Source organism: Amblyomma americanum, chromosome 4 (genome assembly GCF_052857255.1).
Source record: "Amblyomma americanum isolate KBUSLIRL-KWMA chromosome 4, ASM5285725v1, whole genome shotgun sequence".
In the NCBI taxonomy this organism is placed as follows: Eukaryota; Metazoa; Arthropoda; class Arachnida; order Ixodida; family Ixodidae; genus Amblyomma; species Amblyomma americanum.
The window spans coordinates 106,022,295-106,035,597 of NC_135500.1; the positions used below are offsets into that span (position 1 = coordinate 106,022,295).

Genomic DNA, 13,303 nt, shown 5'->3' on the forward strand with positions numbered 1-13,303 from the left:
TAGTTTTTGGATAGCTTAATTGTTATATCAGTAATAAGGAGTTTCGTGGTTTTAAATGTGGCCTTCATTACAAGCCGTTAACATAAAATCGCTTGCAAAGTATTAGAAATCATGGAAGAAGTGCATCACTTAGGACGAGCTTTGTGGCGGTTCTCTTTTTACACTTGTGTGAGCGAAACTTCACTGGCAAAACTATCTCTGAGCTGAAACAAAAAATTGTTTGGCTAGGAATTCTGTCAAGTAACTAATAAAATTTAATGCACGATTTTAAAAGTCATTAAAAATAGAATCCTCTCATTGATGCTCTGCTTCCAAATGAATAGAAGCCAAGCTCATTTCAGTTGCTCAATCCAAACCAAGGAAGAAGCCCTTAAAGAAGAGAACTGTCAAAGAAGTTGCAAATGAAAGGGCGCGAAACGAGCTTTCAAACGGTGGCAGAATGGTGGTAATGGGAAGGGGTTCCGGAATGGCGATCGTGTGAAATGGCACGTTCTTTAGTCGCTCCCGCTTCGTTTTTCAGCCGCGCGACTCTCAAAATATTCTTTTTTTTTTGAAGTTCGGAGTTGTTTTGCAAGTTGAAATTTTTCGGAGATATATTCATGAGTATATTTAGCAGCAAAACCTGTTTTTCTAAAAATCGACTCAGCTCTGAATTTTTTGCGATCTCAGTACCCGGTCCCCCTTTAATCCGGGCTGTTAAAAATGTATTGTGTGCAGTTAGGAAGAGCCGGATTGAGGGTGGGAATCGCATATCTTAACAGATTTAGCGAATAGAGATTCCACAAAAATAGTTGGAAATTAACCCTTACACAACTTCCTTTTCCCCCCTATCTGATATCGGCGATTTTATTTCAAGATCCTATGTCGTGTCTTAAGTTAACACACTGGACAACCGCCACAAGCAGAGCCATAGGCAATTTTCGATTGCACACCCAGTCAGCCATATGTTCTACCACTAATTATCTTATTTTAATGATATTGTACAGTCAAGTCCACCATTACTCCGCTGAAGTATCATCAGAGTCCAAAGAGCTCAAAAATTTGTATTTTGTATCACTTACGCTGACTTCTCTTGGGTACCGCCCGATATCAACGGAAGCCCTCGTCCAAACGCCCTCTTTAGGAATCCTGCTCAACTCGCCGAGAGACCAGACAGCCATGGTAAACCCATCCACAGTCATGTATAATTCCACGTCCAAGCTTGCCCCTGCAAACAGACCACAGGTGAGAGGAATACTGTTGAGAAAATGAAAACACCATCTCTCGCGAAATGCCGATTTAATTGCTATAGCACCAAACTCATTGCCCGGGCAGCGACATTCCGCAGGCATGCTGAGTTTAGCATTGCTGCTGGTGGTACAAATTCAATCATTTGCGGGTTTTCTAGACACCAGACTCATCATTAAATTTTAAAGTAAGATTGGAATATTCCTCAAGTCTGCTCACACAGAGTTTTCAATGCAGTAGATTTTCTGGATTCTGTGCGAGCTTTGTGTGCAAGCGGAAATGGCGACTGCAGTCAATCAGTAAGTGGCATGTGGTCCGCCTGTTGTGTTTACCAGGTGATAGCCTGCCCACCGCGCTACGAACACACTTATTGTGACATACCGAACTCAAGCGTGCCACGGCTACGAACACACTTATTGTGACATACCGAACTCAAGCGTGCCACGACAGATATAAAGATTTCCATGTGCTGACCTCGGATATCACGATTTTTCTTCTCGAGACCTCAGACAGAACTAACCTTAGTATACCACCTCGGTTATAGCCAACTTTAAACTGTCTGTCTTTAATACAACGAATACAACGAATCTTTAATACAACCGAAGAGTTATTCATTAGCATAGCGATAACATTAGAGCCTCTGTGTCCGAAGATGATTGTCCGTCTTTCTCTGAAGCCTCAACCTGCCAGGTGGGCCTGAAGAACCACGTGCCACATGCTGCGATTGGCAGGTGCAAGGTGGAGAGAGGGAAATCCATGGCATAGGAATAACCAAGGGATAGGGTATCGCTGGCGGAGGAGGTTCTGACGCGGGTGGAGGAATGGGTAACCTAAGGGTGGCTACTGTGGAAAGTGAAAGGTAAGGAAGAAAGTGAGATATGAAGAGGAGTGGCCGCATATAGGAGAGTGGCGCGCGCGCCGGATACCACTCGTTGGAGTAGTAGTGAGCGAGCGGTCTCCAGAACTCAGTTTCGATGGCTACTGGAGATTAGACATGGTCTAGAAGACCAAATATGCAGGAGAGTCAAGTGTAAAGAACTACAAAGAAGTGTGCAGTAACGGTGCATGTAAAAAAGTGTACGGAATGTGGCCTGACATGCAAGGACGCCAGAAATTATTGTTGTGTATTTTCCGCGGGTCAGACTACCGATCGCCCGCCATTTTTTCCTCTTGTGCTCAAGTAGAGTGCGCCTGAATTTATTATGTAGTCACTCGAGATCACTACGCCCGTTCCACACAGTCCACGAGGAAATGATCCCTACAAGCTCAATTAGGCACGCAGAATCATATACAAAAGGGAACAGAACAGTATGATTGTGCCTAAAAAGACATCTGTATTTAATTTCGGCGTGCATCTGAAGATGAGTATTACGCCACAGTCACCCTCTCATCCGACACCTTTAATACCCTTACTTTGAAGGGCACTTCCAGGAGATCACGGCCGTCTTCCAGACCGACAAACAACTGACCACCAGTCAGTCAACGAATCAATCAATCAATTAATCAGCTCATGAAAATACGTATACTTAGTCGTCTCTTAAACGAACTCTATGCCAGTAGAAATTTAATTCATGTGCGCCGAGACTAGACTGGTTTCCGCACTACGTCCACCTTACCGTTTTTCGCGAAGTTGTACCAGAATTCTAGTGTGCAGAGCTTGTTTGTGTTCCTGATCGTGGGAGAGGAGATGCTGGCGCGACCATGTTCTGTGGACCTCGTTTTGTTGCCGTAGAGAAGTAAGTAGTTGCCTGAAACAAGAAGGTTGGCGCAAGTTGAGGCGTGCGATGCTGTATCACATCGGAAGCTGTACCTGCAAGCACAGCGAAAAAGTAACACTCGCAGGAGGCAGTTGCAGTGAAAGTTCTTGACTACCAATACTAGCCCTCAAAGGTGCCTTCAACCTGAAGGTTGATGAGAAAAAGGAACCTGAAGTGTTTATTCATCACTAGCATCACAGATATAAGCGAACAAAAAATTCACACCATATGGTAGTTGCAGTAGACAGCTAAATTGCTGCCTTCATTGCCTGGTTGTACAGCTTTGTGAGTAAATCAAGAAAAGCGCGAAAACGAAGCAAATAGAAAGGGCACAAAACAAAGCGTTTTCGGTATGAGTCTTTCATAGCCTTCTCTGGTATGCCGCTTTCTATTTCCTGTGATAGGTAACGACAGATAACATTCTCTCAAGCGTATTTTTTCTCTTCGATGGCCTGCCAATTAAAAAATATTTTGCTAATTGTACTTGAGTGACGGAATAAACATTATGGGTTGCGCGTCAATAGTTCTCAGTAGTGCAGTAAAAACTCTTGTTTAGGATATCAATCTACCTCGTCCTCCAGTATACAGGACGTGTCTGTCAGCCATGACTGGTGTTACACTTTTTATATAAGGAAAAAGCTCTTGTAATAGTTTAAAGCAGTGTAAATTTACGACGTTTATGTGAGGACTATTAGAATTTAGCGCAGCAGGTAACGATTTCCGAGTGGCCAACCAACACTGAAAAATAAAATTTGAGAGCCAGGCCTTTCGTCCACTTAGCTGACATGTTCATCTCAAAAAGAAAGAGCCCCTACAAAAGTTTCCTTCTGGTACAAATTTTCCAAGCAAAAGCTGCAGCGAGGTTACTGCCTGCAATAAAACGTACAATAAACGCAATAGGTGATCTGCGCACAGAACATTTCTGGTACTCCTAGCCTACAAAAATTGCTAACATATTGCCGCGAAGCTTGCTTTTTGTCTGATCTTCTTATCGCGGCAGGCACGCCGCATTATCAATTTTCTGGGACGCGAGACGCGACCAGAGTTATCTCGATTTCTTCTAGCCTCGCGCAAGTGTGCCTATTATGTTCTGGAACTTTCCTTGCCGCCTTTAAAATCGAGCACGGCTAAGAGCGGCGGGCATTCTGTTAGTCGACGACCGCCGAGCACGTTCGCTGCTATCGCCGCCGCTGAGTTTTCAGAGCTGTTCTTAGTGGGCGTAAGCCAGCCTATTAAAGTATTCTCTTACGAGCTGCTCTGTGCCTTCCTCAAGACCGGTCCCGAGTCGGTGCTACGTGACCCCGGCGGAGTTCCCGTCACCACCTCGTGACATCTGGTGGAGGGGCTGGGTAATGCACCCAACCCAACCTGGAAGATCCACCGTAGAGAACGAGAGCCAAGAAGATCCTGAGGTACGACACAGCCGCCGTCTTCAAGGCCTGCAAGCTCAGCACGGATTACTACCGGATCCTACTCGACAACGACAACAAGCTCCAGCGCCCACCATGACCGAGCCAGCGACGTCCACCCCTGTCATGCTCCACCAGCCACGGGTGCCTCCAACCTTCCACGGCTACCCTGGCGACGACCCGGAAGATTGGATAGACAACTTTGAGCGCGTGGCTACATTTAACAGCTGGGAAGATGGCATGAAGCTCCGCTATGTTTTCTTTTCCCTTGACAGTCCTGCAAGAACGTGGTACGAAAACCACGAGACTACCTTGAAGACCTGGAAATTATTCAAGTCTGAAGTCGTGAAGGCGTTTACCAGCATTCTCCGGAAGGAAAAGGCGCAGATGCTGCTGGACTCACGGATGCAGCACCCAAACGAAACTGTCAGCATGTACGTCGAAGAAATGCAGCGTCTTTTCCGCCGAGCTGACCCGAATATGACGGAGGAGAAGAAAACCGGATATCTAATGCGGGGCGTAAAGGAGTCTCTTTTCGCTGGCCTCGTACGAAATCCGCTCAAGACTGTCGCCGAATTCGCCGAAGAAGCGTCAACGATTGAGAAGACCCTGGACGCCCGCACAAGGCAGTACAACCGACCACCGCAGGTCTGCTCCAGCTTTCCGGACACGACGACTACAACCAGCGACTTGCGGGACATCATCCGTGAAATCGCCCGCGAAGAACTACGCCGGCTGCTGCCATCATCTTCACAACCTCAAGTAGCGAGCCTGACGGAAGTCGTCCGTGAAGAAGTGCGGCATGCGCTTGGCTGCCCTTCTGCGACGACTGAACCTCAAGCTCCAGCCATGAGTTACGTCGCTGCAGTACGCAAGCCCGCGCCTCGACGTGCCACCCCAAGCCCTATTCGACGTGAGCCAGCAGTGCTGGACCGCCGCCCTCCGGGCCCCGCCCACTCGACCTACGAACAACGTTCGGGCCCAAGGAAATGCGACACCTGGAGAACCCGTGACAACCGTCCGCTGTGCTTCCACTGCGGTGAAGCAGGTCACGTCCTGCGTCACTGCCCGTTCCGACGCATCGGTCTTCGCGGATTCGCCGTTGACGCACCACGACCACGCTTCGACCAACATCCGCAAGAAATCGACGACTACCTGCGCCGCGACGAATACGTGTCGAGCCGATTTTCCCGCTCACCCTCGCCGTGAGCCTCGCGCTTCACGTCGCCCTGCCACAGCTACGCAGCGGCTGTGCGAGGAAGGTCCCCCAGCCCCCGTAGGGGAAACTGAAAACAGCAACCTTAGGAGGTGAGGTTGCTTCCCGGCAAAAAAACGAAGACCCTCCAACGACGAGAACTCACGGCGACGCCACACCGACGACGACACGACGCAACTTAGAGACCCCCAGGCCACCGACATCGACAAGGCCCTGCAGCCGCAGTCGCAATCACCGACCAAGCTGTGACCCGACGCCGAAAGTTACGTGCAACGCAAGAGCAAGGACTTCCGATCTAGAGGTGACTGTCGACGGCCGAAACGATACTGCTCTAATCGACACGGGAGCTGACTATTCCGTGCTGAGTGGTTCCTTCGCCGACCGGATCAAGAAAGTGACGACGACTTGGGATGCCCCGCAGATACACACAGCAGGCGGACACCTCATCACGCCATCAGGAAGGTGCACTGCGAGACTGACTGTCAACGGACACACATATCCGACAGTATTCGTCGTACTTCAGAAATGTTCCCGTGACGTCATTCTGGGGATGGACTTCTTGACACAGCACCGCGCAGTCATCGACCTCAAGTCCAAGTCCATCACGCTTTCGACGGACGAAGCTTTACCTCCGAAAACGACCCCAGAGCAGTCAAAGGCCCTCAGTGTTCTCGATGAAGAACTAACCATCCCACCCCGGTCCAGCGTCATCGTCCCCGTCTGTGCAAGAAATTTCGAAGACGCAGAAGGCATCATCGAGGGAAACACGCAGTTGCTCTTAGACAGACGACTTGGCGACGCAAGAGGCATCGCTCATTTGCGGCATGGAAAAGCCGAAGTACTGGTCACGAACTTCAGCGAAGAATACCGACACCTCAACAGAGGCACTACAATTGCGTTCTTGGACGAAGCAACTGATTTACTGGACGCCTTCATCATCTCCGACGAACCTGCAAATGACAGCCTAAAGCAAGACCATGCTCCCACATTCGCCATCAACCCAGCATTACCCCGGGACCGACAAGAGAAAATCACCCTTCTTCTTCAAAGTTACAGCGAATGTTTCGCCTCGTCATCAAAGGTTCGACAAACGACGATAGCCAAACATCGAATTATAACCGACGAACACACCAGACATCTCCGCCAAAGCCCTTACCGTGTGTCGCCGCGAGAACGACAGGCCATCCGGGACCAAGTAGAGGAAATGCTTAGCGACGACGTCATCCAACCTTCGAAGAGCCCATGGGCGGCACTGGTCGTTCTAGTGAGAAAGACGGTGCTCTTCGATTCTGCGTCGATTATCGGCGACTAAACAAGATTACGAAAAAAGACGTCTACCCCCTCCCGAGGATCAACGACACTCTGGACAGGCTCTGCCACGTCAAGTATTTCTCGTCGATGGATCTCAAGAGTGGATATTGGCAGATTGAAGTCGACGAAAGAGACAGGGAAAAGACTGCCTTCATCACACCGGACGGACTGTACGAGTTCAAAGTCATGCCATTTGGGCTTTGCTCCGCACCCGCAACTTTCCAAAGGGTAATGGACACAGTGTTGGCAGGCCTCAAGTGGCAAACCTGTCTCGTCTATCTAGACGACGTTGTAGTCTTCGCAGCGAGCTTCGAGGAACACCTCCGGAGGCTGAAGGCAGTACTCGACGCAATCAAGTTATCCGGACTTACCCTGAAGCCTCAAAAGTGCCGGTTTGCCTACCACGAACTATTGTTTCTCGGCCACATCATCAGCAAGGACGGCGTGCGCCCCGACCCGCAGAAGACAGCCGCCATTGCCAATTTCCCGCAGCCTCATGACAAGAAGGCGGTCCGCAGATTTCTGGGATTGTGTGCTTATTACAGACGCTTTGTGAGGAATTTTTCGCGCGTCGCGGAACCTCTGACCAAGCTCTCCAAGGCAGACGTACCATTCACATGGAATTCGGCACAAGCGGAAGCCTTCAACGAACTTCAGCGTCTCCTGCAGTCTCCACCGGTGCTAGGGCACTTTGACGAAAACGCCGAGACAGAAATCCATACCGACGCAAGCAGCTTTGGTCTAGGCGCCGTGCTCGTCCAGAAAAACGAAGGAGTCGAAAAAGTAATAGCATATGCAAGTCGTTCATTGTCGAAAGCAGAAGCGAACTATTCGACCACTGAAAAGGAGTGCCTTGCGACCGTCTGGGCTACATCGAAGTTCCGTCCCTACTTGTATGGACGCCCGTTCAAGGTTGTGAGCGATCACCATGCATTGTGCTGGCTGGCTAACTTGAAGAACCCCTCTGGCCGTCTCGCTTGATGGAGCTTGCGCCTCCAAGAATTCGACGTCGCGGTGGTCTACAAGTCTGGGCGAAAGCACTCCGACGCTGACTGCCTGTCACGAGCCCCTGTCGACACGCCGCCAAAAGACGATGGCGACGACGCTTTCCTTGGACTGCTAAGTTCCAGCGACTTCGCACGACAGCAGCAATCTGATCCTGACCTACAGCGCCTGCACGAGTATCTTGAGGGGAAGTCTCCTTCACTTCCTGCCCTCTTCAGGCGTGGACTATCGTCCTACTGTCTGTAACAGGAATCGTCGTGAAGAAGAACTTCTCACCGAACAAGGCCGCCTACCTTCTCGTCGTCCCGAAGAGCCTTCGGGAGGAAATTCTGCAGGCTTCGCATGACGAACCAATGGCTGGCCACCTCGGGTTTACTCGCACCCTCCGCCGAATCCAAGAGAGATATTACTGGCCTCGTCTATCCTCCGACGTCGCGCACTACGTTAAGAATTGTCGTGAATGCCAACGCCGGAAAACGCCACCGAAAAGACCAGCAGGGTTCCTGCAGCCGATTCGACCGCTATCAAGACCTTTCCAGGAGGTCGGTATGGACCTACTTGGCTCCTTCCCAACATCAACGACGGGCAACAAGTGGATTATTGTGGCGACCGATTATCTCACCAGGTGCGCCGAAGCAAAGGCCCTCCCGAACGGCACAGCAGCAGAAGTCGCAAAATTCTTCGTCGAATCCATTCTTTTACGACACGGCGCCCCCGAAATACTGATAACAGACAGGGGGACAGCGTTCACGGCGGAGCTAACCCAGTCCATTCTGCAGCACAGCCATACAAGTCACCGGAGAACAACTGCGTACTATCCGAAGACAAACGCGCTTACAGAACGCCTCAACAAGACCATCGCCGATATGCTTTCTATGTACGTAGACGCAGAACACAAGACATGGGACGTCATTCTTCCCTATGCGGTGTTCACCTACAACACCGCTGTGCAAGAGACCACCCAAATGACACCATTTAGTCTCGTCCACGGGAGGGAGGCCACGACCACACTCGACGCCATGCTGCCCGACGTTACCGACGAAAGTAACCTCGACGTCGCCGCCTACCTGCAGCGCGCAGAACAAGCTCGACGACTTGCCCGTGAGAGAATACAAGACCAGCAGCGCACCGACGCCCGACGCTACAATCTTCGAAGACGCGCAGTGCAATACAAGCCAGGCGATAGAGTTTGGGTTTGGACGCCGATTCGCCGCCGCGGACTGAGTGAAAAACTTCTGCGCCGCTATTTCGGCCCGTTCAGGATTCTTCGCAGACTGGGTACTTTGGACTATGAGGTCGTCCCTGACGGAGTTACAGCATCCCAGAGACGCCGCACACGCTCAGTTGTCCACGTCGCCCGTCTGAAGCCTTACTATTCGCGCTAATGACTCTTCGTGTTTACATTATGAGTATTTATTTTGTATGCTCTGTATCTTTATGTCCGTTATCCCTGTTTTTAAGCATCGGGTCGATGCTTCTTTAAGTGGGGAGTAATGCCGCGAAGCTTGCTTTTTGTCTGATCTTCTTATCGCGGCAGGCACGCCGCATTATCAATTTTCTGGGACGCGAGACGCGACCAGAGTTATCTCGATTTTTTCTAGCCTCGCGCAAGTGTGCCTACTATGTTGTGGAACTTTCCTTGCCGCCTTTAAAATCGAGCACGGCTAAGAGCGGCGGGCATTCTGTTAGTCGACGACCGCCGAGCACGTTCGCTGCTATCGCCGCCGCTGAGTTTTCAGAGCTGTTCTTAGTGGGCGTAAGCCAGCCTATTAAAGTATTATCTTACGAGCTTCTCTGTGCCTTCCTCAAGACCGGACCCCAGTCGGTGCTACGTGACCCCGGCGGAGTTCCCGTCACCACCTCGTGACAATATATTTATGTGGTTTCGAAGAGGCCTGGACACTGTGAAATGTTCAAATCACTAGATTTGTAGTTTTAATGTCTTTAACAGCACATTCCAGAGCGTCCGAAAGCATCCCTTGAATGCCACTTCCAAAAATGGTTTATATCAGCCATGATGTATGCATCGGAAACAGACATACGTTTGTATTGAGTTCTTTTCTACCGTCCTTCAGGCATGGGAAATGCTTTTTTTTTGTAACTCACCCCATTCCATGGATCGCAACTCGCACATTTGTTGGCGAACAGCAAGCTTACACTGCTTACGGCTTTGTGAAAAGCCTCTCGTGTCATCAATCTCTAAGCGTACATGGCATTTCGTCGCAACTTTCTGAAAAGAATCTCTTGGAGCCCGGAGTGGAGGACGAAGTTCTAAACCGAAACAACACTCCTACTTTAACGTTCCCAACGCTTAGTCGTCGTCAGTCAGACCAAAAGTACTCTTGCTGCCTCCTCGAACAGCAGCATCTTCTTATGCTGCACTATTGACCATTTCACTATGATATGTCCTCGGTAGGCTGAATCGAGTGACTGTCACCACCCTAGGATCCTACCCGTTTCTGGGTCTCCCATCTTGGGCGCCTGGACGACATAATCAATCCAAACAGCGGGAAATGGAGGCTGGGCCACTTCTCTTTGGCACTGTTCTCGTTACCAGTCTGGACTCCAGTTTCAAATATGTGCATTGTTCACATACGTATGCATGTGTGCATCCGACAGTGCCACCGCGTGCGCACTGCATTAAAACATACGATCATTGCCTGCAGTCTCCTCTGTCTATCATTTTAGCATATTGCAGTTCCCTTCTCCAAATCCGTAGCTCCGAGATGGAGGCTTTTGCTCCGTCCACATCTAGACCATAATTTACAATAAAACTTCCTCGTTCGAGTACACTCTGCTAACGCTGTTGTAGTCTAACTTCTTTTATCATCGGCCCTCACAGTGCGCCGTCAACCACAGCAAGTTCGCATCCTATGAGACAAACAGACCACTTTCTTCCAGAAGAAAGGCACCGTATCGTGGTTTGTGCATTTAAGTGCAGAGTTTCGCTGACTAACCAGAGCTTGAGCCGGTGGTTCTCTCCATCGGGGACTGCGGCACATCTCCCACTCGTTCCAAGCGCCACGCCGTGGCGCCTTGATTACGGGCGTCGTCGAGATTCCACCCGCAGGCGTCCACGCTGAAATCGCACGCACCACACTTGCGCTCGTCAGCGCTATTGTCGCAGTCCGGCACGAAGTCGCACACCTTCTCCATCGGCACCGCCTGCTTGGCCGTGCACTGGAACTCTTGTGCTGGGAGCTCTGCATGGAGTGATCATGAAGTGGGCCATGCGTACCGGCCTACGTGTGCAGTTCAAATAAAGTAATCAGCAGCAGACGTTGCAGTTTTATGGCGTCCACGGAATCAACTCCCTGCAATGAGCGCGATAACATCCATTCACTGGTGTTCAAACCCAGCCACGCTGAGCTCATACGATATGCTACACAGAGGCGATTCTCACACCAGTGGTATTGTAGCACCTTCAATCTCTGCGTCTGCATTTGTGCACTTGACCTGAAGCCTGTTATGTCGTCCTATATAAGGCGCAAAGTCCGCAGTTATGGATCACACTAAAACTTTCTGACATCAGAAAAATCTAGCCTAGAACATTTTCAAGGCTCGCATCTAGAATGACTGCAGAAAATTTAACCCATTCAGTGTTTGTCGGTAGTCGTGGCTTAATTCCAGTCATGGCGTGCTTTTATTTTATCGTTTTACAAGCATGAGCACATAAGAAGAAATAACATGTGCTGATATAATTCCGTAACGACTTCTTATGACAGAAGCGGGACACAAAAAACTTAATTGTGCAGCAATGCTAAATTACGACACTGACACATGAGGCTCCGAACGGAATCGAATAATGAGTCGTTCAGGGCGGCGCAAAGCTCTTCTTTGGAGTCCTGGCATGCTCTTCGTAATAATTTGAAAATATTAAACATTTCTAAGGAATCGGTAATGTTTAGCCTAGGAAGTGATCAGTATACTTACTGAACACTGCTCAGCAATTTAGAGATGCAGTGCAGTTAGCATGCTACAAAAAATCGTGTGCATATACCTGCCGCGTCAAGTGCAGCTACGTCAAAATACAAGACTACAACCACTACGATCGAATTCAAAATTTGAAGCTGCTTTTGGTTCCTTTTCTCAAACGTGAACTACACTCTTGCGGGCACATCTGGTTTCTTACTGGCAGAGCATGAAGTTCGTGGACACAAAGTTTTGTCGTAAAGTTTCACACATACCATTTTTGCAGTCTTTCTCATCAATGAGCACGTCGTCAATGGCAACAAAACCTTCAGCGCTACTTCCGGAGACGGCTTCAACTGGAATCACCTGAGAGCAAACCATACAAGGCACTTAGAGGAGTTCTAACGGGTATAGTTAAGGTATTGCAAAAGAGCCGGCTGCTGCTCAGGAAAGCAAAATTTAACGAAGCGCCCGAAAGCAGTAATCTTATAATGCAAGGCATGGTTCTCTGCAGTTCGCTCTTCATAGCACCTGTTTTTCTCACCACATGACACTTTTTGCATAAGGTGGAGAGAAAGATGGAGAAAAGTGGTAGAGGAAAGGCAGTTACGTTAAACTAGAAGAATGTTCCGGTAGGCTACCCTGCACTGGGGTAGAGAGATGAGGGGGGGGGGGGTGGGGGGGGGGGGTAAAGGAATAAAAAGAAGCACGACAAGCAATGACATATGCACTGAAAATGACAGGCTGCCACAGCTGTATCCTGCGCACCTTGAGAGCTGGCGAGCGCTGCGACTTCAGTAGAATAGACCAAATGTCGTCCATCACTAACACAAGGCAGTCAGGCAGCGCAGACGTTCCATTGTGAAGAAAGGCTGTTTGCCCTGTGTCACTCTCGTCACAGGCCTTCTAAGAGTGTAGCGAGCATTGGAAAGGATCGTCTAGGAATTTATGTAACTTGTCCTCTCCCTCCGCATACCACTCTAAGGAATGGGAGCCATATGACTGGCGAAGCAGGGACGGTTGTCGCAGACTGGTCTTGGACATCCCTGCCTGAGCTAAACACACTCGCAGTGACCGCGCACCTAAAGCACTCAGCCTATTGCTAATCAAGAACAAGGCCCAACAGCACAAGACCAGGACAAGGCTCAAGACAAGGCACAAAACCGGGACCGGCAAGTGACATGGCCATCGCTCCGGAAGCACTGCACACCCTAGGTGATGGAACAGTCACCGCGCACCCAGTGTGCTGAGCCTACTGCTGGTCGGGTAGCAGGTCAGTAACCAGCCAAGTTCGCAGACAAGCAAGTAATTGCAATGCTGAAGACAATCGTGAATGCCATGCGTGTGCTGCTTTCCAGCTTGCACATGCCAGCTGCACAGAATGCACTGCATGTGCTGGATTTGTTCCCTCCAAGGCTTGCAGCTCTCCAATAGCTGGCAAAACACATCCTCCAGCCGCATCTTTC

The 13,303-nt window shown here is 49.8% G+C and overlaps 1 protein-coding gene across 1 annotated transcript in view; it reads right to left on the reverse strand.

Annotated features, from left to right (window-relative positions):
* The window catches only part of LOC144128189 (MAM and LDL-receptor class A domain-containing protein 1-like), a 197,039-nt gene that overhangs the window by 63,815 nt on the left and 119,921 nt on the right, over nt 1–13,303 (reverse strand). Inside the window, exons 35-38 of the mRNA XM_077661338.1 lie at nt 12,113–12,203; nt 10,883–11,128; nt 2,844–2,975; nt 1,062–1,207 (exon numbers count right to left, since the gene is read on the reverse strand). Coding sequence (XP_077517464.1) covers nt 1,062–1,207; nt 2,844–2,975; nt 10,883–11,128; nt 12,113–12,203 — 615 coding nt within the window. The remainder of the gene's footprint in view (nt 1–1,061; nt 1,208–2,843; nt 2,976–10,882; nt 11,129–12,112; nt 12,204–13,303) is intronic.